A 27,639-nucleotide genomic window follows, 5' to 3' on the forward strand; every position below is an offset into this window, starting at 1 on the left:
TGGGAAAATCTTTGATCATTCATTGCTTTCTCTACTATTCTTTAAAAATTTATACTTCTTCAATCAGTTGACGTTTATTTGAATTCTTAATGTATGCATAGTCATTGATTAACTTTTAAAGAAGAGTGCAAAGATGAATCAAGTTTTAGAATCTGACAAGGGAGACATGGCTTGAGGATGACAATTTATTCCATGGCAAGACTGAATCAAGACTCAGAATTCACAAGTTTAATTACACTTAAATTTATTTCATTATGCCAATGTGTTGCATCGTGAGATCTAGAAAGCCATCGCCCCATAATCTCATCAAAATCATTAAAATGACAGCTTCAATTCGAAAAACAACTATGTCAAAGGTGGAGGGGGAGGGTTTTAATAATACTTAGCACTTGTAAAATTTGTTAAACACCAGTGCTTTTAATGCCAAAATAGCTGCTGTCAATTAATCATGATAAGTTGTTGTGAATGTTGTTGATTTGTGTCTTTTTACATTTTTTTTTGGTAAGATATTGTTGGTTGCATTTGGTTTGATAGTTGAACTGTTGAAGTTTTGCAACTGTTGTGGTTTTTTTAATGCATAATGGATTTTTCAATTTTAAAAACAGGGCTAAAATGAAAATAAATTACTACAGTGTAAATGTTCCATTATATTTTCTGTCCAATATAGTTTGCTTCCCCATCCTTCCTATAACCTAAATGAAAATGATGGATCCGTCCCTTAGTAACAATGTCTGTAAAAAAAATACTGCCAAATTGTGAAAGTCCAAGATAAATTCAATGCTAGATCAAATTTAAAAAAAAAATATTATCGTTTCCAAGATTCAGATGGCCATTATAATAATAGCTTCTTTGTGATGATGACTGCTGACTCTAAGTTTATAAGAAGTCAAATAGTTACCCAGTATAATTTCAAAATAGCATCAGGAACAATTATCAAATGTATTTTAATATGTGTTGTCATCCGATGATAGAATTTACCGTGTCCCCAGACTATCCCTATATTATATATTGACAGCTAGGACTCCTTGTGGAACATGGCTTTTCCTTAAAAACTATTTTGTAATTTAATCATGATCCAGAATAAGAATTGATCTTCTAATAGTTCTATTATGTATATAATTATTAGTTCACCTCAGGGGAGTAAAAGGGCCATGAAATAGCCCAGTGGTCAGCTCATGGAAGAAATTCAATAGTCAAGTCATATCTGAGGAAATCTTGTTTGTAATTGAAGTCTTTCATGGCTGTAATATGCTTTGTAAAGATAATAAGCATTGATGGAGAGTACTGAATGACCCCTGAAATTGACTTAAATTGTCTTTTTCCATACCTGTCCTCCCCACCCACCAAAAATATACAGAATATATCCCAAATGTCCACTCATGATTTAAAGATGCAGGATTGCAGGATTCATGTATTATTTTTGAACATTCTAGAAATTCCCTTACCCTTATAATAATAACTTTATGCCATTTAAAAACGGGTAATGGTTGTGAATTCAACAGATTTTTGGACGTTTTTATTATTGTGAAAATTGGGAAGATTGCAAAAACAAAAAATATCATGTTCCAAATTTTGATAGAATTATTTGTACTGCTGAGATGGCAAAAATAATTTCATATTGTAGTCTGATCCCAGCCAAAGTTGCTAAATTGAATAAAAAAAAAAACACACATTGTTTTGTAATTGTATGGCCAATGCATGGGAAACCAAAAAAATGGTTCAGACAACATTGAAGCCACTTGCAAATGTTAGTTGTGAAGGTATTGGTTTAAAGAAACAAAACAAATTGAGCTAGTTGATTTTAAGCCAAAGAAATTTGTTACTGTATATTTAAAGTATTTCATAAATACAACCTAACAATATTTGGAGTTAATGGTCACAATGAAAGAGATAATAAAATTTAAAAACATCTTCAATTGAGTAGAAAATAAAGCATCTGTTCTTTAAATGATAAGAATTCAGGAAGAACCAATCATATCCAGTGTGATCTGAGCAAGAGGTACTTTAACTTTAACTAGTGTTATAATGTTCGTCAAATTAAGTTTTCAACAGTTTTTCGTTGCCGTTGACTTACAAAACATATCTTCTGTCAATAAGGATCATATTTTGATGCATTTTTGATGCTTTTTCGTTGATGGATATTTTTATTTCGTTATGATAGATCTCTGTTAATTGCTTACACAGGGTATAATAATAAGTTTTGGGACTTATGTCTCATAAAAAAAGAGAAAGATTCTAATTAAAAATAAATGGTTTTTGGCTAATTTCTTTACCAGATAGTTAATTACTCTAGGATTAGTTTCATCAGAAAAATGGAGAACTATTTAAGCCTCATTGTCAATTTCATGCTTAAATATTGAGTTATTTCAGCAACTGCTCCCAAACCTCTGAGGACAGTTACTTTGTAGAAGGGAAAGTCAATGAGTACGTACACCAAGAGATTAACATTTCTATTAAGAATATCTTCATGCAACTAAAAAATTGTTATTTCATCACCGAATTTACTGATATTTTTTTGATTTTTTTTGATTTTTTGTTTATAGATATTTTGAAATAATTAAATTTTGGATGTAAAACGTCTTCTTATTGGCTGACAGTGATTTGTCTATCAACTCATAGACATAATTTTGTAATGTGACGGTGATGTCATTAATTCAACTTTGAAATTAACCATAGAATGCTTTAGCTTCTGAAAAATCAAATTTGGTAATCATATTGAATTAATAATTTACAGGGTAGCCACATGTTTACTAAATTACCATAGTTGAATTGACCAAACTATCAAGTGCAAAAACTTGATACTAATGATCAATGATCATGAGATATACTGGATTGTCTAAAGTAAATCCTGTTGAAAATAAAAATGTATCCTTAGCAGAATTAAGCCAAAGATTTCCCAGGTTATTGTCCTAATTTTGTAATAACATTGGTAGAAGTAGATATTTTTTTGCAATTCTGCACTGCATTGATTCTTTTAAAAGGAAAGCAGAACTTATTGGATATTTCAGAGATAAATACCTGTGATAGATGTGATTCATTTGAGAAAAAGCAGCCAAAAATTAGATGGAAAGATTTGAAGTATAAAAAATGAAATGATCTAACATTATCTATTGTGAAATGTTGTCTGTTTATCTTTCAATCACTTCTCTTTCTATCTTTAGTCATATAGACATTGAAAAACAGAATAGAATGCAAAAGTACAGCAAATTGTTGATTCTGGTAGATATATCCAGCTGAAAAGTACATTAGTAATGATAATAAACAAATAAACATTCATTTCCTTTTTCTTTGATAAAGAAGAAAATTATTTGTTTTCTGTCTAAGCTAAAAATCTAAACAGACATAGCGTAATTAAATTTTTTGCAAATCTTCTTTTTGATGATCAGTTACCACAGATGTAAAATTCTCGATAAAAATTATTGAAGATTTCAAATAATTTTCCTTCGTTGTCTGATTCAGAACACCTGTAGCTTATACTTGTTAATAGAATGATAAATGTTGGCAGAACTGTTAATATGATATTAATTTAATATTAATCATTCTGACAGATGTTACAGGTGTAATTCTGTTTGTATTGGAATGTTTTACATCATTTTAACATATTATACTGTTATTACATCTGCTGATTATCTCCCTTGTTAGTGGAAAAACCTGTAACGTTACAAGAGCATACTTATTCATAATGCATTTTCCATAGGGTACCACAAGTGTTCCATATTTTTTTTCTCGAAGACTACACAAACTAGGGAAAAATGGGTAGCAGTACCTGTTACTAGAAATGCCAGTGTTGCATTACATTGGAAAAAATATATGTGTTCATCCCGGGGCAAAAATTCACTTAAAGTGCAGTTGAAAAAGATTGTCTATTTTTTTCTCTTAATGAAAAAAGCATATTTTTAATTGCTCAAATGTGCAGAAATGATAGATATTTTCTATACTTTGTAAAATGTGAATTTGATTTTCTGGATTTTTTAAACCTATAATTGGAGAAGCTGTACAGGATTCTATTCTAAGTAGTCACCTTAGGGTAAAAAATCTGCCTGTAAAATGAAAACAAATAATTGCACTCGTGTAACCACCTTCAGATGACAGTTGCAGAAGCACAATGAATCATTCATAACTGAATATGTTGTGCTCCAATTTTATTATCTCCCATCTATGTGTAAAAAGTTGCAGAAGTACAGTGAAACATTCATAACTGAATACATTATGCTCTAACTTTAATTCAACTAATAATTTTATTTTTTTAATAAAGTTAACTTTGGGAATTATTTCTTGGTAAAAAATAGTTAAATGTCTAATTAAAAATAATGTTATTTGGCTAATTTGTTTGTTTTTAAGATACGTCATAACTCTAGAATTTGTTTCATGAAAAGAAACAAAAAGCTAGAGCTTCATTGCAAAAAATCAGTCTAGTCTACATTAATTTTGATAAAGTTTAACTTAATCAACGCCAGCTCTAAGATACCAAGTGGCCAATAATTATTAAAATTGGTATAAGACTTGAAGAGTAAATAAATTGCAGCCCTTTAAGGAAAATCAACCAAGTTTTTGACAGTAAAAGTGGGGTTTTTGGCAGTAAAAGTGTTGGGGGGGCTGGGCCCACACCTAAATCTGCCTCTGACTGTTGGCTGGACAAAGATTAAATTTAGTATAAGCATCATAGATGTATAAATCCATTATTGGTACAAGTTTAAATCTGTTGGAGTATAAACATCTGGTAGAGACACACAAGGGATTCTTATGGAAGGAACCATTTATTCTTCACCGACTGGTTATTTTACATCCAAGTGTAATTTTCTTCATTAAGTGTACTACAGTGACATTTTTCCCTATAATGCAATCATCATGACCTTATTTTATTTCATGTTTTTTTTGCCATAAAACTACATGTTCATCTTAGTAATTTTGTGCATACATACTTAAAAGCAACATTCAGTTAGGATTTTTTTTATTAAATAAAAACTATTTTAATTTACATTTGTTCAAATAATAGAATTCCCTGTACCAACCACTGCTGACAACTCTCTCTTTCTCAATTAGTAGGTGCGTTTGACAGTTCTAGTGAGATTACCTTTAAAATCATGTATTTAACCTGACTATTTTACTGCATAAAATGTCGTGTTTGACAGCTCTAGTTAGATACTTTTAAAATCATGTATTTAACCTGACTATTTCACTGCATAAAGTGTCAGGAAATTGGTTGCATGTCTGTTATAATTATAGATAACTTTGAATGTAGACCAAACTTAGACATGCAATTTTACAGATATATAATTGTAACAACTGCACATGTAAATAACAAGATTTATACAGAATCTGTTGATAGAAACCAATAGACTGCATGATATAGTTTTAAAATCCTTGATATAAAATTACTACCATGCTATAGACCATATTGGAAAATTGTGTTTTGTAAAAGGAAATTGTATGGAATTTTAAATTAAATTCCAAGGAATAAGATTGTCAACAGTCTGTATTGAAATCAGCAATATATATATATATAACCCACTAAAATTGTATTACGAAACAAAATTGACTTTTTGTAATGAGAATCGGTACAATTTGAAAGCGGTACAGATTGCTGTGGATAGGATTGTTTCTCGTTGAATTTACTGCAGGGAACAACTTCTGCACAGATTTAACAAGGAGATATTATGATGGTACTTTTAGAACTTTTGTCTTGGGAATAAAATGTCTACATTTTGAAATGATGTGCTGTATATAGGGGTAATTTATTTGATTCTGTCTGATAAGCCATTTTTGTAGGTGTATCATTGAATAATAACTGTCTTAAACTATCATGCTAGTCTGACAGATATTGCACAAATTTTTCATTGCAGAGAGTCACATTTTCATATTACTCAAAGTATGTTAGCAAGATTCCACATTTACTCAAATAACTTAATTGTTTATTATGAAAATCCTGATAACTTGAATCATAAAGATAAAATAATTCAATAAACATGAATAAAAGTATATATAGGGGGCAACAGGCAGCAACACACAAATAACACAAACCTTGTTTCAGAATGTTCGAAGTGTTCATAGCCTGTTTTCCCCGACTTCCTTAAAGACAGACAACTGTCATGACCTGACACAAATAAGAAGGAAATGGCATCCAGAATGATTAAGGAAATTATTGATATTGGACAATAAACAAATTGAAATAATAAGGGCTTGTCAAAGTTTGTCTTGATATATGTGTAGGATACCAAATAAACCCTCATTATATTCTGTAGGCATCACTTGTCTTTATTTTGATTAACAATACTTAAATTAAACTTGTTGTGAGTTATATAGAATTGTTTCATGGATTGAATATAAATGATGTTACCGAAACAAAAGGAGAAAGAAAAATACGTAAGATTAATTGAGTTAGTTCTGAAGTTGGTATTTATCCCTAAAGTTTCCCTGTCTTGTCATGTCTTGTGAAGGTTACAGATTGAATAGGAATAAAAAGAAATGTTGAGTATGTGAATTAAAGAAAGAGCAACCAAACATTAAATTTATACAAAAGACATCTAAAGGTTAAGTTACAAATGTGGTCATAAACCACATACTTGTAGAAGCTCAATCACTAACTTATGCCAATTTATAAAAACAAAGATGTGGTATGATTGCCAATGAGACAACTGTCCTCAAGAGACCAAAATGACACAGAAATTTACAACTACAGTTCACCGTACGGCCTTCAACAATGAGCATAGCCCATACCTCATACTCAGCTATAAAAGGCCCCGAAATGACAATCTAAAAAAAATCAAATGAGGAAACTAACAGCTTTATGCCATGTTTGGTTTAGATGATAATGCAGTATATGTCTAGAAAAGTAGCAAATACATGTGAATTGATGTGCCTTTCATCTACTTTGAATGTTAACATACTGTGGATTCATTTTTTTTCGTGGGTACCAATTTTCGTGGATTAAGAAACACTTGCATATTCGTGGATATTTGATTTCGTGGTTTTGCTGAAGTCTGCATACAAACCTATAGAAATATTATCATTCGTTGAATACTTAATTTCGTGGTTTGACTGTGCCCACGAAATCCACGAAAATTGGTATCCAACGAATAATAATGAATCCACAGTAGTTAATATCAAATAGCTGCAATTTATACTATCAAAATAACATAAAGGTGAAACATATCTCTGTGTGAACAATAAGTAAAACATAGATTTTGCAATTTTCACTTTCAATGAAATATGTAATACAATATTCCATCTGGCTGTGTACAAACCACAATTTTTGGCAGAAATCAGTGTAAACATTAGTAAGGATGCAAATAAAAGTTTATGATACAGTAATTGAATATCAAAGTCTGAGAGAATTAAAAGAGGATATCTTCTATTTTTCCTGTCAAAAGCAACCTTCTGTATATATCTACCCAAATGAAGTGGTCAATTTGTCCAGTTATTTTACAGTATGAGTCATTCAAGATTAATACTATAGTTGACAAGTTTTATGATATCAAAGAATTTAAGGAGGGTTGGTTCTAATAATTTTTTTTTTGTCAAAAGCAAACTTCTATATATATTTGCCCATGTGAAGTGGTCAATTTGTCCAGTTGTTTTTACAGCATGAGTCAATCAAGGTTTACTATAGTTGACAAATAACTCATTAATGAAGACAATTACAGTACACGCACTTGTTTAGAAACTGTTAACTTATTTTTGATGATGATGACTTTTTGTTACAGTCAATTATAAAACAATCATATATCCAATCGTTGATGCTAGACAAGTATGGAACAATTTTATAGTAATGATTCTGATGTGAGGACCTCATTACCATCCAAACTTGTCAAATACCATGTGCTGTAGTATATAGAAGCTTATGTAACCCCTGATTGGTCCCTAATCAATACACATACTGATTGTAAAGTAGTATTTTCTAATGAGTTCTTTATAGTCTGTAAATAGGCTATTAATGGATAAAAATGAGCTTTTCTGACATCGGAGGTGGTAGGAAATTCATATCTTCTGCATCAGTGCTACAAGATTAAATGACTTAAAAGTTAGCTTAAATAAATCAATTCTAACTAATAGATTTGCAATCACACTTTGACCAGACTTAATGGAAAGAAGCTGGTAGAAGTGAAGTTTCTCTTGGATTTCCCTGTCAAATGACATAAAAACGTGTTGTTAGGACTTTATGCAACAATTATGTAACTCAGACAATTAAAGTCTAAGTGGAAAGCAGATTTTTGTTTCACATTCTTGCAAGACCTTTTAAGTTTTGAAAATTTAGCAGTATTAATGAACCTGTTTTATAATTATCTGTTTGACTTATCATCTAAGGTATAAAAAACAGTCCTTGATAATAGGTGCTGTATGTAATGTAATATATGTTTACTCCTTGATGAGGTGAAGATAGAATTATTATTATTATTATACTTTTTAAATTTGTAAATAAGAAAATGCTGATATAATCTTTGATTAATAATGCTTTTTCTAGTATTGAGGTCAATTTTACATTGTATCCTAAATCTGGGCATCAGCCAAAATCACAATCAAATAAGATAAAAAGTGCTAAATTTAATAAAACATTATTGAGTTTTTGATTCATACTGACACAAAATATGCATCTTTATTTTCTTTAAATAAAGGCAACAGTAGTATACCGCTGTTCAAAACTCATAAATCCATGGACAAAAAACAAAATCAGGGCAACAAACCAAAACCGAGGGAAACGCATTAAATATAAGAGGAGAACAACGACACAACACCGAAACGCAACAGCACACAGAAACGGACCAAGCAACAGACAATACACCACGAGAATAACAAATATAACATCAAAACCAAATACATAAATATGGGATAGATAAGTACCGTGCCACGTCTTATCTCAAAATTAAGAGAAAACAGAAACGACTCAACGTTAAAATGCAACACACACACAGAAACGAACAATATTATAACAATGACCATCTTCCTGACTTGGAACAGGACACTTTTAAAGGGAATAAAAGTGGTGGGTTGAACCTGGTTTTAAGGCATGCCAAACCTCGCACTTTAATGGCACAGTTAAATATAACATTGAAATGAAAACAAAATATTACAGGACTACAATACAAATAAAAAGCAGAACATATTAGACAAAGAAAAGCATGATTAATAGATAACAAAAAGCATCAGGTTTAAAATTCAATACGCCAAAAACGCGTCTAGTCCACACGAGACTCACCAGTGACGAAAAAAAATTACAAAATTGTACAGCACTGAAGATCTAAAGTTGAAAAGGTTTTGCCAAATATGGCATTGTTTGTATGCCCAGGATAAGAACATTCATATTATATAAAACAATTCACACTATTGCAAACAGTAAATTTTAACAAATGAATATGAAAGAGATATACATGTATATAATGAAACTGAAGTAAAAACTAATTACAGAAAACTGATTCCAGAAAACTAAACCCGAATACATAACGCCCAGATATACAAGACCGAAAGTGAAAAAAGTACAAAGTTGTACAGCACTGAAGATCAAAAGTTGAAAAGGTTTTGCTAAATACGGCTTGTAATATGCCCGGGATAAGAACACTATTATATAGAACGATTCATGTTATTGCAAACAGTAAATTTTAACAAATGAATGTGAAAGATATATTCATAATGAAACTAAAGTATTAACTTATTACAGAAAACTAAACCCGAATACATGATGCCAAGTTCAATACAGCATAGACACACCAGAATCAGTGCAGGCGTTAACGCAATTAAAAAAATGACGTCACAAACGATGGCGAAAAGGCAAACGTTATGCTACATTTGAATTTATAAAATTTAGAAACAGCATGACGTCACACATGAATCCTGGTACTTTTGATAACTATGAAAAACTATAATTTAAAAGTGAGCTAGAATTGGGATTGCTTTAAGATTATATTAAAACTAAATACTGTTAATTCATTAAAACAAAATGCATATTGTAATACTTATTAATAGCAATTAACTGTAATATATATATATGTCCAGTTTGTTATGAATGCAACTTCAAACGTAATTAATCGTACAAAATTAAATATAATTAATAAAGGCGGTGATTAATTTTTCTATCCGTAACACCTAAATATAATAAATAGACGTCAACACATTTGACAAAATGAGAAGATGAGAATTACAAATATAACATTAAACATATAAACTAAATACATGAATTTGGGATAAACAAGTACAGAAACACGTCTTATAGTAATACGAATTCACATACAGCAAAACAGTCACAATCGGGAATAAGTCACGTTTGGTAATTAAAAGATAAGACGACATAATGACAAACCACAATCTACCATGTGGTAAAAATGTCCTTAGCTAGTTTGGTTAAAGAGACATCATATGGATCCACCAATTCGTGATGGTGTCCATAAAATTTACGAAGTGTCAATTTTAATCTGTCCTCCTCATAACTTTGTTGGAGCAGTTTCTGCGTAAGGAGCACACTCCTGTATATGAAGTCCGTATAGTGTGAACAAGCACGTGAATAACGTATCAATTGTGATATGTAAACACCATACGAAGGGGCAGAGGGTATGTTACTGCTAAGAAATGGGAAATTGATAATTGGGAAGTTGAAATCGTCCCGTTTATCATAGATTTTCGTGTGAAGTCGTCCATCTACGTCAATATTTAGGAAAAGATCAAGGTATGAAGCAGTCCTTCTAGTATCAGTAGTATCCTTAATTTCAAGTTCACTAGGATATATGAGATGTAAGTATTGGCTGAAGTATGGGTTGTTCAATGATAAAACATCATCAATATATCGGAAAGTAAAATTAAAGAATTTCGCAAGGTGCTTTTTCTTTTTGTCTTTTAGAAGGTTCTGAATAAATTCTGCTTCATACGAATACAAAAACAAATCAGCCAGCAGGGGTGCACAATTAGTACCCATTGGAATACTGACTGTCTGTTGAAATATAAATCCTCCAAACTCAACAAATATATTGTCGATCAAAAAGTCCAGCATTTTAATAATATCATCTTCAGTATATTTTCTGGAAGATTCAGTGTGATTCTTTACAAAATATGAATTATTGTATCCCAAAACAAGAGATTTGTATCTACGATTCCCATTTTTATAGAAAAAGCTCTGTTTTATGAGATGGTGAAGTCGATCTTTCAACTGAGCATGTCTTTAAGCGTAAGTACAGACAAGAGTATAGAATATTCATTTTTCCTATCAGTATAAAGCTCATTTCCATGTTTAGAATCTACTCTTTCTATACACTAGTCAAACACTCAATATACATAGAATATTGCAGGTTAAAAAGATCTTGTTAATTAAGTGGATTTATATGTACAGAACATTTGGTATTCACCCTGGTTCCAGACTTTTCTTGCTATATTTCACCTCTATAATAGCTTTCCCTTGTCTATTCATTAAATCCAGGAAAATGTTAATTGTCGCGGTTCTGAAATCTATGGATAATGTTTCAGATTACTTATAAACTTCAGTAGTGTTAAATAGATGAAGTGTATTGAAGGACATTCTTTATGTCTCATAGAAACAGTATAGACAGTCCATATAGATGTTGGATATAGTTATTATTTTTTGTTTACCATAAGCCAATTTGGAATCAATTTGTGTTTAACCTTTTATCAACAGCCTCTGGCAATTTCATTAACTAGTTCAGTCATTAACACATTCATCTTAGAATTATCAATTTTCATATTGCTGTGAGGAATTAAAAAAAATTACTGCTAAATTTTACCGTATGAAATTTTGACTGGAGCGCTTTGATTGTATCATAAGTAGCACAGACACCTATACCTTTTCCAAATATCTTCGTACTCTTTTATATATGTCTACTGAAGCAATAATACTTCTTCTATAATACAACTGAAGGTGGTATATATTGATGGTGCCGAGTCCTGTTCAGATGTTTGTTTGTCTGTCTGTTCACTCATTCATCTTCTATCTAACTTTTGACTCAGCAACCCTAAAAACTCTAATAATGATTTAATGAAACTTTCTCTGAATCTTGACTATGTAATGCCAGTGTGCACCTCTGTTGGTTTTGTTTATCAAATTTTTATGCCCAATTTATGGGCATTATGTTTTCTTGTCTGTGCATCCGTTCATCCATCTGTCTGTCTGTTCGTTCTTCCGTCTGTTCATCCGTCTGTCCCGCTTCAGGTTAATGTTTTTGGTCCAGGTAGTTTTTGATGAAGTTGAAGTCCAATCAACTTGAAACTTAGTACGCATGTTCCCTATGATATGATCTTTCTAATTTCAATGTCAAATTAGAGATTTTCCCCCATTTTCACGGTCCAATGAACATAGAAAGTGATAGTGCATATGGGGCATTCGTGTACTTAAGGGACACATACATGTTTATTGGGTTTTTTTTATACTTAAAAGCATATGGTTTTGAGTTGTTCAGAAACATTCCCATTTTGTATCCACAACTACACATGATTACAATTTATTAAAAAAAAATCATTTCAATTTTTTGTTTATTAGCAATAGAACAGGCTTAATAATTATTTAAACTTGGAATTATTTTTAATTCAAGCACAAGAAAGATGCAAGTTCAAATAATAGCCTTTTATTATAAGTTATCATGGATTTTTACAAGGACTTGGAATTAAAAATTTTGTTCTTTTTTCTTCCCTTATACAGAAAAAAAATGTGTGTTAGAAAAACTGATGTGAAATGGAGATTTTTTCATGTAACATTAACATTACCGGAACTTATTATATCTGTATGGAATGACTCCATAAAAACAATGTCTATGATGACATGTTATTGTAGGAAATATCATCCGACAATTACCCACGGTTATCTGCTCAGATTATCATAAAATTGTATAGGAATTTGTGGCAATCCTAGTCTAATGATAGAGTTCTCGGTCAACAAACAATATGGTATCGACTTTTACAGGACACCACTATACCTATTTGTTTTCTATAATTTATAGAAATTATACACCATATGAGAGGATAATATTATCACAGAGACAAAAGATATATAGAACCGATACCGGAATTAATGTCTGTTAGCTTTACTGCAATTTGATTCTTGTTTGTTGTCATTAGAAGCTTTATGTCAGGTCAGACTTGTTAATAGTGCTGTTAAAGTGTATGCAGGCGCTTGTGGTGAAATATGATGTAGAATGGAAGATGATATTATAGCTTTGTATCTGTAAATGGTGGAGCAAAACACATTTATACAAGACTATTTTAATACAAAACTTGTCAATAGAATGTTTAAATTTTCATGCTCACTTTAAACTTGTTAAAAAGATACATGCTAATACCTTGCTAACATACCATAATTTTTGGAGTTCAGAAATGGAACAGGCCTAATTTGGAAATGAATTTTGAAAATGATTAAAGAAACAATTTGTTGTAAATAAAAATTATTATAATGGAGTTTTATAAGATCTTGTGTGGGCTGTCACACCTTGTATATACATATTCCCCACCCACATCCCTTTATTCAGGCAAACACACACCATATAAAATTCTCGAAGGAAATGAAATTCAAAATCATTTTAAAATATCTAATAAATTTGTACAATTATGAATAGCAAACAGTTTATTATTTTACTTATGTGACGTCCAGCTGTTGTGTTATGTGACTTTATGATGAATGTGTCTTACACAGTTCTGTCAAAGCTCATCATTATGGGAAACATGTTAACAAGTACACATGAAACAAGATTAAACATTCTTATACGTTGCAACAGCAAATTAGATATAAGAAGATGTGGAATAAGTGCCAATGAGACAACTGAGTCTCCATCCAAGTCACGATTTGTAAAAGTACACCCTTGTCACGATTATAGGTAAAAAAAAGAAAGTAAACTATTATAGAAACAGCCTTCAACACAAAGCCTTGATGAATCACAATAAACTGCAAGCTATAGGTGTAACACCACTAATTTAGGCCCGGCCAGAAAGTAGTACATATTTAACACAAAATAGTTCCTACACATGAGTGTTACTTTCAAAATATGTAGAATATTTAGGTATTGTTGATATCAAATGAAAACTGAAGGACTGGTGATCACTGAAGAACACTTTTGGATTTTTAGTTTTGAATATTAAAAAAACTGCACCAAATTTTAAAAAGAGGGTACATTTTGTCTTTTTGTCAGATCTGAAGTACCTGTTTTGGTACATCTGAAGTTCGGGAAACCAGTTCTTTCTTATATGCCATTAAAGGTATGTTGATTTTTTCAGTACAATACACCATAAAGTGTTGCTTTGAAATGCAATGATTGACACTTTATTTGAACTTGAAATAAAAGAGGTGTGCCTGCTTGAAACGGAGCAATTTTACACAGAAAGCAATGGGGACCATGAATAAGTGGTGTACTTCTTATAAATGCCCAAAACATTACAAGACAGATGTGCAAAACCATATGAACAAGAAAAATAACTGTCTAATCTATATAAAAAAAAATGAGAACAAGAAATACTTATGTGAACCACATCAACAAACAACAACACCTGAACATCAGGTTCCCAGTGTTGGATCCAGGAGGAGGGTCCTGTCTCAGGGTTGAAACCCCCGTCTTTTTTTGGACGTTCAATGCATTTAAATGGGGACATATAGTTGGAACCCCCCTTATTAAATGGCTGGATCAACCCCTGGGTTCCTAACATATTTTTGCAAATGTTTGTTGGTGACCTTGTTATTACAATACGTATATAGTGCATTTTGATTTTATTCGTAAATTTCTGTTTTAATATTGTTGAAATAAACCTCCAGCACAGTCTCTGATCCAGGATTTGATGTTATTTTACCTTTTTATTTAACCATTTTTGGGCTGCCATCTTGGTGCCTTCCTTTCTGTATCTGAGTAAGATGGTTTCGGTAGTGCATCTGTAAATCCTTATGTTTTGGTCACTCCATAATGATCTGTCTTGGATTCATCCTAAATTTATTTCAGAAAGGCCCAAAACTTTTGGGAATAATGATTTAAATTCTTTTATCAGTCCATTACGGGATATGATATAAAAAAAATATAAAATTATTTAATGTTCAGAATGTGAAAAACCGAGAGATTACAGTAGTAAAATAGCTGAGTGAACTTTGAATAATCTCTAATTAGATTTCCTGTGTTCTGCTGTTTAAAGTCAAATAGAGCTAATGCATTAAAGAATCACAAATTTATTGTCAGAATAAAGACCAAACCACAACTGTAAGTCAATTACAGAACTCGAAAGCATCCATTTGTTAGACAATTCAAATTGGAATTTATTTTATAAAATTTCAAGTGGCAAATTTTGCGGAGGTGTCAATTTTACCTTAACATGCGATGCTCATGGTGACATAACTTTAACTCTCTGGTGTTGACAGTTAATTGTTCTAATATTTCTTGGATAATGCACAATTTAAAGTCCTGAACATTATTTGATAGTGGGATCAAGGATTTGTATAATGTATGCAATTGCTATGCGTGAACAGATAAATTGCATAGTCTATTTCACTTGTTCTATCTTATTATATAATTTCCATGAACATATTGAATAGAAAAGTTTAAAGTTGAGTTTTTGTCTTTTTTATTTTATTTGGGTCAACCACTTTATAAAAATACAGAATTCAAGGTTGCACATTATTTTTTTCTTAGATTAAAGTTTCCTACTGTTTAATGGCTAAGATAAATACAATACAATATGTTATAATATAGAATACTGTAGATTTCTATTAAGATAAATTTCTGAAATGGTTTGTTCATATTTTTTTTTGTAGACAGATAAGACTCATTCTCTAAAATTCTTTGCTTTCAAGAAAAACAATAGAACAAAAGTAAATGAAGAACTAATGAATGGACAGTTATCTGATTAAACAAAAAAAAAACAAAAAAAATCTAAAAATAACACAAAGATGATGAAACATCAAATAAATTATTCATGTCCAAGATTAACAAGATGGATTTCAGATGAAGAAAAAATTAACTAATCGCTTAAACCTAGCTGCAATGCCAAGTAAGTTTTTGAGTCCTTCTTCTATTGTAAGTTTTTGGGTCGTCATCTATTGTCATCTGTTGACTGAAACTACTGGGCCAAATTAAATTACTTGTCAGCAATCATCATTGGGGTATCAAGTTTTGCGCCTGTCCCAAGTCAGGAGCCTCTGGCCTTTGTTAGTCTTGTATTATTTTAATTTTAGTTTCTTGTGTACAATTTGGAAATTAGTATGGCGTTCATTATCACTGAACTAGTATATAATTGTTAAGGGGCCAGCTGAAGGACGCCTCCGGTTGCGGGAATTTCTCGCTACATTGAAGACCTGTTGGTGACCTTCTGCTGTTGTTTTTTTATTTGGTCGGGTTGTTGTCTCTTTGACACATTCCCCATTTCCATTCTCAATTTTATTAACAAGAAACTTATCCAATGACCCTGCCTGCCAACCAAGATGGCTGACAAGGCTAAATATTACAACATATGGGTATAAAATGAAAGGTTTGCCTAAAATTTTGAAAACCACTTTTAAAAGAGAAATTCTGCCTTTTAATGAAGAGTTTTGCCATTTAAAAATTAAAAAAAATAATCCTGTTATATATAAATCTTAAAATTTATAATAGATACCAACTTTGAAAAGCAAAAATTATCAGAAAGTCTAAGACAAGATGTGAAAACAAGTCTACATGTCAGACCAAAATTGTCAGGCAATTTCTGATTAGAATTATTTAAATTCTTCATTTTTCAAATTGTGTGAGCTTTAAATTTGCCTAATTCTATCTTGAAAGCTAGAAAAGGAACCAGCTAGAAATAGTACTAGCAAAAATGATTAGCACAATAAGTCAATTTTTTTTTAAATCAATCAAAACATTTGCATTGAATTCATTGCCTTTTAATAATGATTTGTCCACTATCATCTTGAAAAACTGTAATAGATAGATAAAAATTTCAATAGCACAAATCATCAGCAAGACAAAATCTACAAGGAACCATAATGGCTGAAATCTTTGGTCAACTTATTTTAGAGTTATTGCCCTTTAATGAAAATAGTTATTTCTGATATTTTGAGACAAACATAGTTTTATTGGTCTGACAATTGTACAACAAACATCAAACAATTAGAATGAAAGGAAAACAGATCAGCTGCCTTGGTTGTACTTTAGTTTGAAGGTATAATCAATGTTAAAATAATCAGTCAACTTCTTTAAGACGTTTATTTCCTACCCGACACATCACTAAAAGTGAAAGTGCTTAACTGATATGTTTTCAAGACTTGTTTGACATTTTCAAATTTTTTTCTTGCCAAATCTGAGATTTTGTGACTTTTAACAATGATACATTGGTCTAACTAATTGAATTTATAAAAATGTAATAATGATTTATTTGTATACTAGGATAGTTGACTAGCATAGAAATTGAAATAAACGAGGAACAGAAATGGATTGGACTTTTGTTTTTTGTGTTAATGGAATAAATTCATTTTGTTAGGTGATGGGTAGTCAGGCCTTTGTCAGAAAGATTATATAATCTGTAGCTATGTTTTGACTGTATTTGTGTTAGATAATCCTTCAAGTTGTAATTTTGTTACATTCTATGAAACTTATAAAAATAATTATTTAACTGCTAAACTAAGACTCTAGCAAGTCATCAATATGTGTAGTGCAAAAAATGAAGGAAGAATACTTTATATGGAATTGCTTTTGTAATTGTTGATTGAAATAAATGTGATACTAGTTAATTGCTAATACATCATCTGTTGAATAAAAAATAATTATTATTACTTTCAGCATTTATCATTATCAACTATAAAGATTTCTAGAAAGATTTTAAGATAGATTTAATTTGTAGATACAATTTTGAAAGCACTACTTGTTACCCTTAAGTTCCTATTTACTCAAAGGGAGATAACTCTTGTTGGTCCTTACTGAATTGAAAGTGAGTTTTCTCCTCTTAATCCAAAGAAAACATTTCCAGACAAACGTTTTTTACTGAGCTCAAATGACTTACTAAGAAGAGGAACTGGACCAAATATTCCATGTTGTATTATTTCCAGGTGCAAATCCTGAATTTTGAAAAAGGGGGACCCTCTAAAAAAGCCAACATTTTGATAATACTTCTTCGCCTAACACTTGTTTACATTTGTTATACGTAATTTAAGCTCTTATTATTAAAGGGGCTGGTTCCCCTGTTTGGCTCTTCTTGGTTATCCTTGCACCACTGTCCCAGGTTAAGGAAGGGTTGGCGCCTGCTAGCATGTTTAACTGTGCCACATTCTATATGAAGCTGTCCTAAGTCAGGAGCCTGTAGATGAGTGGTTGTTAATTGTTGCTGTTGATCATACTGGTAATTGTTGTTTGTTTAGTGTTTTATACAGTTGTTGTATTGTTCTGTTGCACCACTGTCCCAGGAGAAGGGGAGGGTTACACAGCCACTAACATGTTAACATGACTACATTCTGTATGTAGTAGCCTGTCCTAAGTCAGGGGAGGGTTGTGGCAACTAATATATTTAAAATGACTACATTCTGTATGTAGTAGCCTGTCCTAAGTCAGGGGAGGGTTGTGGCAACTAATATATTTAAAATGACTACATTCTGTATGTAGTAGCCTGTCCTAAGTCAGGGGAGGGTTGTGGCAACTAATATATTTAAAATGACTACATTCTGTATGTAGTAGCCTGTCCTAAGTCAGGGGAGGGTTGTGGCAACTAATATATTTAAAATGACTACATTCTGTATGTAGTAGCCTGTCCTAAGTCAGGGGAGGGTTGTGGCAACTAATATATTTAAAATGACTACATTCTGTATGTAGTAGCCTGTCCTAAGTCAGGGGAGGGTTGTGGCAACTAATATATTTAAAATGACTACATTCTGTATGTAGTAGCCTGTCCTAAGTCAGGGGAGGGTTGTGGCAACTAATATATTTAAAATGACTACATTCTGTATGTAGTAGCCTGTCCTAAGTCAGGGGAGGGTTGTGGCAACTAAAATATTTAAAATGACTACATTCTGTATGTGTGAGCCTGTCGTAAGTCAGGAGTTTACAATTCAGTGGTTGTCATTTGATTCTATGTTACATGGTTGTATTTATGCCCCACCTATGATATTAGAGAGGTATTATGTTTTCTGGTCTGTACGTCTGTTGTTCGTCCGTTCAGTGTTTGTTTGTCAGTCTGACTCTGTCCAGATTAAGGTCAAAGTTTTTGGTCAAGGTAGTTTTTGATGAAGTTGAAGTCCCAACAACTTGAATCGCAGTACACATGTTCCCTATGATATGTTCTTTCTAATTTTAATGCCAAATAAGAGTTTTTATCCCAATTTCGTGGTCAATTGAACAAAGAAAGTGATGGTGTATAAGGGGCATCCATGTTCTTAATGGACACATTCTTGTTTGATTTTTAGCTCACCTGGCCCGCAGGGCCAAGTGAGATTTTCTCATCACTTGGCGTCCGTCGTCATCACCGTTAACATTTTACATTTTGAACTTCTTCTAGAGAACCACTGAATTGAATGAAACCAAACATGGCATGAATGTTCCTTATGAGGTGCTGACTAAGTGTTGTTACTTTGTAGCAGATCCATCATTCAAAATGGCCGCCAGCGGGGGACTTAGTTAAACATAGGACCCTATGGGAAATGCATACAAATGACTTCTTTTAGAGAACCACTGAATGGGGATGAAACCAAACATGGCATGCATGTTCCTTATGAGGTGCTGACCAAGTGTTGTTACTTTATAGTCAATCCATCATTCAAGATGGCAGCCAGCGGGGGACTTAGTTTAACATAGGACCCTATCTGAAATGCATACAAATGACTTCTTTAAGAAAACCACTGAATGGAATGAAACCAAACATGGCATGAATGTTCCTTATGAGGTGCTGACAAAGTGTTGTTACTTTGTAGCTAATCCATCATTCAAGATGGCCGCCAGCGGGGGACTTAGTTTAACATAGGACCCTAAGGGAAATGCATACAAATGACTCTTTTTAGAGATCCACTGAATGGAATGAAATCAAACTTGGCAAGCATGTTCCTTATGAGGTGCTGACCAAGTGTTGTTACTTTGTAGCCGATCCATCATTCAAAATGGCCGCCAGCAGGGGACTCAGTTTAACATAGGACCCTATGGGAAATGCATACAAATGACTTCTTTTAGAGAACCACTGAATGGAATGAAACCAAACATGGCATGAATGTTTGTTATGAGGTGCTGACCAAGTGTTGTTACTTTGTAGCTGATCCATCATTCAAGATGGCCGCCAGTGGGGGACTTAGTTTAACATAGGACCCTATGAGAAATGCATACAAATGACTTCTTTTAGAGAACCACTGAATGGAATGAAACCAAACATGGCATGAATGTTCCTTATGAGGTGCTGACAAGGTGTTGTTACTTTGTAGCTGATCAATCATTCAAGATGGCAGCCAGCAGGGGACTTAGTTTAACATAGGACCCTATGAGAAATGCATACAAATGACTTCTTTTAGGGAACCACTGAATGGAATGAAACCAAACATAGCATAAATGTTCCTTTCTTAATGAGGTGCTGGCCAAGTGTTGTTACTTTGTAGCCAAATTTATGAATCTTTTTTTTATATGATTTCAAAAACCCAGGTAGAATCAGGTGAGCAATACAGGCTTTTGAGAGCCTCTAGTTATTTTTTACATACATTAGGCTGTTAGATTTCTATTTGAAATGATTTACATAACCTGTTATTTCTGATTTGAATGTTTACATTTGATAATAGTTGTCATTTGAGTAGAACAGTCCCATTGGAAACATTAGTAATTACTTTCTCATAAAGATTCTAAAACATTGTTATCAATACTATTATCAGCTATTATGAATCTACTAAATCTTTAATGAAAGGATTTGTTTTGTTCTTTTAAAATCTTTTCAATACATTAAGCTTTATGATTTTGCATTTTCTTTTACTATTTGGAACTGAATTTATTAATAATTTATAAAACTTCGTTAGGTCTGAACTGAGGTGGATTGGAATAGATAAAATTACTTTAATGGGCTTAATGGATAAATTTTATTAATATTTTATTGCCTCAATGTATAAATTCCAGTGCATCTTTTTAGGTTGTACTTTTCAATATTGTTCATGTAGGGAAAACTTTAAACCATCCATAATGTGAGTACTATGGAATAGTAAAATGTTTTGAAGAGCTTTAAAAAGACAAAGTAAAGGCAGAATATATGAGAGGAAATGTATATGAACTATTGCACATTTTGCGTTGCAGCTTTAAGTATCCAATGATGCAATTTATGGCAAAAACAAAAATTCTTGAAATCATGACTTAATTGTACCAGAAATTGTTGTATATTTGATTTTTATCATTATATTACTTTACTTCTGTTTAATTTATAAGATTAAGAAATTTATACTGAAATAACATTTAATCCTTGATGATCAAAGTATCTCAGATTTACATGTGTCATATTGACCAACATCAACATAACATGTCTTAGCCCTATTTAAGTACAATTGAGAACTACATTTTTAGAGTAAGGGTACTTTATATTTAGTTAACATTGTTTGGTTTCAAAACATTGCTGATTTGCAAATAATTTCAATGGTTAAGTGCATTTATACATATTTATATTTATAGAAACTATAGTCTCTTTATGCAAGAAGAAAATAACAAAAAAAACAAATTAGTTCCCTTTGTTTTCATAGCAAGAATTGTTTAAAACACAATAAAGAAAAAGGCTCTGACATCTTTACGTTTTAAACACATTTGCAGATATCAAATCGAGATCTCACAATAAATCATTGAAACAGCAAATATTTCTATGAAAGTGTCAAATGAATACAAGGCATTACAGTTTTCAGATTTATAAATTTTCTCATTACATTGAAGGGTAAAGATTTTATTCCGATTTATGCCGGTTATTATTGCTGGTTTAAAGGAAGAGGTGATGATGCATTGTCATGACTATGGAAATAGGTTCCCTCCAAATGGGAATTTGTTGTTATGCATTGTTATGTTTTTTATGAATGAAATAAAAAAGTTAATTATTTTTGCAGTTAGAGATTTTTGAACTGACATTGTTGCATCATTTGCAGTCCCCATTAGAACTTGTACTTTTACAAAAGAATGCGGGAATTTCAGTTTGATTCTTACATGGAAAATAAACTGACACTGCTTATTGTTACATAAACCATAACAACGAATGCACAAAGCCAATCAAATAATGTATTATGAGTTAAAAAATAGATATTATTAATACCTTTAAAAGATAGAATCCCTTTTATTCTAAACCATGAATAAAAGGAGATTGCAGGTCAATGAGTTGATAAATTAAGAACCCAACTTATAATGTACCATTAAAGAGGCACAGTGGCCGAGTGTTCTTAGTAGTCAACCAATTGTATTACTATATATTAAGTCTGTCAGCACTGAGGTTGTGATTTTGAATCCCAATGTGACAGTTGTGGTCGACTCAATTGTCAAATTTTTCTATCAAAGGTTGTCTGCCATTGTTCTCACAGACTTTCCTGCTTCCACCACAAATAAAAACTGACGCAAGGAAATAGCACAAATTTAGTGCTGAAATAGTGTTAAACACCAATCAATCAATCATATACTGCAAAACAATAAAAAGGCATTTATTAAGATCATTATCAATTATTGGTATTCAATGAATCACTGTGTCCAGTACATGTGTGATCTCTGTGAGCTGCCAAACTTTCAGTTTCCCCAAATACTAAATATTTTAGCAGTTGTTCATTTTGATATCTATATAACATGCAAACTTTACATGTAATTACATATTAATCATGATTTGGAGATAGAAGGGTTAATTGGTGCAAACTTAGAAGTTTAGTATATTTTTCCATGTCTTCATGTCACGATGATACATTCATGAAGTTCAGAATAATATTGTTTGTTAAGGGTAAGAAAATCACTCACCAAGATTGCTGATGAAATATTTATAAGTACTGATTTTTTTCTTTGGCTGATTTCTAGATAAGCTGGCTCATATCACAAGAAAAACTAAGTGTACTTTAGAGAATTGGTTTTTATTTGTTGAAGTTTCATTGTAAAAAATAGATGTCAGTTTATCATAAAACATTCTAAAATAGATGTTTTGTTGAAAATTGCATGTTTTTTGTCAGTTAGACATTAAACAGAGTTTGTGATGTGTATTTACTGGAGAAAACAAATTTAGCACACAAGGGCAATCCAATTGTCTGTACTAGTTAAAGTATGCAGAGAAATTAGTGGTTAGGGAAATTTGCAGGTCTTGTTATAGATATAATACAATTCTTGGCATCAAATGGCGTATTAATGATATTTTAATTTGCCTGTGTGTATCTTAATAAGGAAAAAATGGTAGGTTCTTGACAAATTTGATTGTTTGATATAGTAGCTGAGATAATAGAGATGTGTAACATAATTGAATGATTGGTGAGTGAGAGATGTGTGGGTTTGGAAGTAGGTTGGAATTATCTGTTATTCTGTTTGCTTATAGAGATGTATATTTAAGTGCTCATTGTGGTTTAAGAAAAGAAGTTATCGAGAACTTGGTTTACATTTATCTATACAGATTACCCAAACTTAATTCTTACTCACAAGGTGAGGCTGAGTGACTCATTGGTACCAAACCTTTGAATGCATATATAACTCAGTGGCGAAACTGGAAATTATCATAAGGGGGATTAATGGTGTAGCACACAGTGGCAAAAATGGGACATGCTCCAGTCAAACTTCAGTCTATATCCTTATATAATCAACCCAAATTTTTCTCACAAAAAAAGGTGGAGATGGCTCCCTGCTTCCCCCTCCAATCCACCTCTGTTACTCCTTTTTTTAAATTTTGGTACATGCTCTCAATTGTATTTCTGGAAAAAATCTGCATCAGAAATTCTCAAATCTTTATTCTTAGAAAATTCTACATAATATATTATTTTAGCTAAATGCATGCCTATAAACCGTTTTCTTTGTATATACAATAACATGTTTAATTAACTTTGATATACCACTCATGCAAGTTGGCAGTGAAAGGTTATTTAGTGTTATTTTATGGGCTCTGTACAGTTAATATTGGATTAAATAAATAAAACATTTGCTGTTGTTTCTCCTATGAGGATGACTTCATTAGCAATAAAATAGCAATTGTGGAAACTTTTATTTACCCATTAATCTAATCCACAGAGCCAAGCCATAGCATTGTTAATTTGTATCTAAGAAATCGATAGTACTCCTTTTGAAGACAACTGATTTCTACAATTAAGATAATTTTTAGCAGATAATGATATCCTTACACAATACACTATTAATTATTAAACTGTTGTAAATGCAATTTGAAAATACATAAATATCTATATAACATCTAGAAACAGATTTATTAAAACTCGTTGACCAAAAAAACATTTTAGCAACTTTAAAATTTATTTCAAAAAGAAGGCTGCAATTATTTAGAAGTGTAGGTGGAATGGCATATATAGTACACCAATGATAAACTATTTGTTTTACAACTTATTTTTGTTCCCAATGCAATCGTTGTGGGGAACATTGAAATACTGGGCATCTGTCCGTCATGATGACTCAGTCTTATAAGAGCTCTCATAGGTATTTTTCCTGTAAGATAGTGATGAAATTTATACCAGCATTGTCTCTTAGGAGTTTAAAAATCACTGCTTATGTATGAATTTGTTTTACCAGAGTTATGTCCCTTAAAAATGTGATTTATAGAAAATTGCTCTCAAGTGTACAGAACTCATTATAAACAGCGGCAATGAGCTTAGGTAACTGTTTAAAGCAAGATCAAGATGACCCCTCATTTATTGATGATATGACCATAAACTATATATGTCTTTGAAAAAAAAAAACATTTGAACCTGTAAATTGATTTTTAAACAGGTGAAAACTTTTAATAACAAACTTAAATTCTGGTCATTTTTTTGGCCAACATTTCACATGTTGAAACGAGTTTTTCACATCACATTGAAAGTGGTCATTTGGGAAGCCGCAAGCATACAAAATAAAAAATGGTGTGAAAAAAAATGACATTGTCTATTGTGTAAAGAGGGGGGATAGGACCTTTATCAGGACTCCAGGATCGGGTGTTTTTAAGCATGGGATTTTGGTATTGACCCTTTCGGGATTCGTGAATTCTTTTTTTCGAATTTCAGGACCTCAGGATTTCGTATTTTTAAGCCCGGGATTTTGGGATTTTGTGTTTTTAAGTCCGGGATTTCGGGATCAAGACCCCTCCTTCCCCCCCTCTGTAATCATGCTTCATGTAAGGTACATGTATGGTGAAGAATTCCAGTTTTAGAAATATTTAGCTTAATATAATGGTAATTTAAAAAATGAAAAGTGCTGAACAATCTTAGTAATGATGTTTTTTTTTCTATTTTCAGATGCCACCAATGTGGTACTTTGGATTAATACAATTAGCTTATGTGATTACGGTTAATTATGCCACAATTAATCCAGGTAAGTTAACTATTGAAGGACTTAAGTTTGGAATCTGATCTTAACAACATGCATATTGTTATATTTTACTGAATAACTTGAAACCCCTGGGTTTTTTTTCTTTCTTTTTTTTGCCATGGTGCTGTCAAGATTGTTTTTAACTTATGAGCTGTGTAATCTTTTGCTTTTCTTCTGTAAGAATATTCCTTGGAGAATCATATTTTAAAACTGTTTTGGGGGATTTGATCCATCAACAAACATGGCCCTAATCATGAAAAAATATATTTAGGTGTAAAGTGCAGTTTTTGGCTTAATAAAACAAAAAACAAGAGTGTATTTAAAGTGTAAACCAGTTATATGATGGATTAAAATTGTCAGAACATTAAGGCGTATATCTTGCGTTATTTTCCCAAAAATCAGAACCCTGTTTCATAGTTTTTGACCCTCAAATGTCTATTTGTTGTATTTAAATTTCTCTGTTTGATTATATTCTTACAAACTGAAACATTCAAAGATAATAAGACAAAGGCAAATATTATCAGCATGGGAGATGAACTGTGAACTGCTGTCTGGCAGATACCACCTGCCCTTGACCTCATTTTCATGGTTCATTGGTCAATGTTAAGTTTTTTGTTTTGTTCTAGTTTTAAATTATAATAAACAATAAGTCAAGATAGGTCAACTATACTAATTGTAAGGTGGTGTATATGACCGTCTTACACCATTTATCTGACATGAGTTTTGGTGATGCTTTAATCAGATCTTATAATAAAATTTCTAGTTTAAAAACCAACAATTCAATGATTATCATTGACTGTACAAAAAAAAAATCTCCTTGTGATAAAAGAATACATTTCCCAATACTGGATAATGACAAACAATTTAGTCAGAACATCAGATAATAATTACAAATTTTGTTCAATAATAGACTATTGAAGTACAAGTTTTTGATAAGAATCTGTAGACAATTTTGTTTTTTAATGGTGCATTATCTTGCAAAAAAATCACACCAATTATTTTGTTTTTATATTAATGATAAAACTTGAGGCTGTTTTACCAATGCAGTCAAAATTTTCCTCCTGCAATCTAGTCACCTACTGAACAAACTATTATTACAGTAGAAACTAATTAGTTGATATTGAATAAATACAACATCACATGCAGTTTTCTATGTCATTATTGAGAATGGGCTAGTGATTTTCATAATATAATAACTGCAGCATGGCACCATGCAATTTGCCAGAAACAAGAAACTAGACTTTGCTGTATTATTACAAAGTAATAGATCGGTACCTGAGAAAAATCATTCATGGTTTTAAAAAGCAACCGCTGTCATACTATTACCAAAACTTAAAATTGTTCTTATTTTTCTTCTCATACACCAAAAAATGTTTCAAAACAACTATTTTTTTTTCTACTGTGGATTTTTCTGTTATTGTCATGCGAAATATTTTGCCCCAAAAAGAAGGAATATGCTTGGGATCACTTAAAAATATTTTTATGCCCCAAAACGAAGGGACATGCTTGAGTTCACTTTAAAACATTTTTATGCCTCACCTAGCTTCAATAGTATAGGGGCATTATGTTTTCTGGTCTGTGCATCTGTTTGTTCGTTTGTTTGTCTTATTATTCCGCTTCAGGTTAAAGTTTTTAGTTGAGGTAGTTTTAGATGAAGTTAAAGTCTAATCAACTTGAAACTAAAAAGTACACATATCCTTTTGATATGATCTTTCTCATTGTAATGCCAAATAAGAGATTTTACCCCAATGATGTAACTATAAATAGGAACAATTACAAAGTTTGTATACCCCCACTCAATGGGAGGGGGAATACTGGTTTATCTCTATGACATTTCCCATTTCTGTTGCATTTTTCTCAGCAACTACAATTTATACTGCTATGCCATTTTATGGTTGTTCCTTCCAGGTTTCTTACTGTTTGCTTGAAAACTGATATGTTTAAAATGTGTTATAACTATTATGAAGTTCCCCGACAGCTTCCAGAGGCAGATTAAAGGGGAGGAGAAGAGAGCTCTGAGCCCCACCCCACATAAAAAAATGATAAATGCAGAGACTTTCTACAAGAATTAATCCAAACAATTTTATTCCCATTAAACAATTTGTATTGTAAAATTTTGAATTGGATAAAATCATGAAAGGAATGGTATTTAATGGTAAACTTAGAATGATTTTTTGTACCTTTAAATTAATTTGTTTTACTGAAGGCAAATGAGTTTAAAACTCTAAAATCAACTTTTGAGCTTTCAACTGTAACATTT

The 27,639-nt window shown here is 31.6% G+C and overlaps 1 protein-coding gene across 6 annotated transcripts in view; it reads left to right on the forward strand.

Moving 5' to 3' along the window:
* LOC134688209 (suppressor of lurcher protein 1-like) overlaps window positions 1-27,639 on the forward strand; it is a 152,628-nt gene that overhangs the window by 65,746 nt on the left and 59,243 nt on the right. For all 6 annotated transcript variants that reach the window (XM_063548681.1, XM_063548684.1, XM_063548686.1 and 3 more), the window contains one exon: window positions 25,307-25,382. In XM_063548681.1, coding sequence (XP_063404751.1) covers window positions 25,307-25,382 — 76 coding nt within the window. The remainder of the gene's footprint in view (window positions 1-25,306; window positions 25,383-27,639) is intronic.

The sequence above is a fragment of the Mytilus trossulus genome, chromosome 10, assembly GCF_036588685.1.
Source record: "Mytilus trossulus isolate FHL-02 chromosome 10, PNRI_Mtr1.1.1.hap1, whole genome shotgun sequence".
Lineage (NCBI taxonomy): Eukaryota > Metazoa > Mollusca > Bivalvia > Mytilida > Mytilidae > Mytilus > Mytilus trossulus.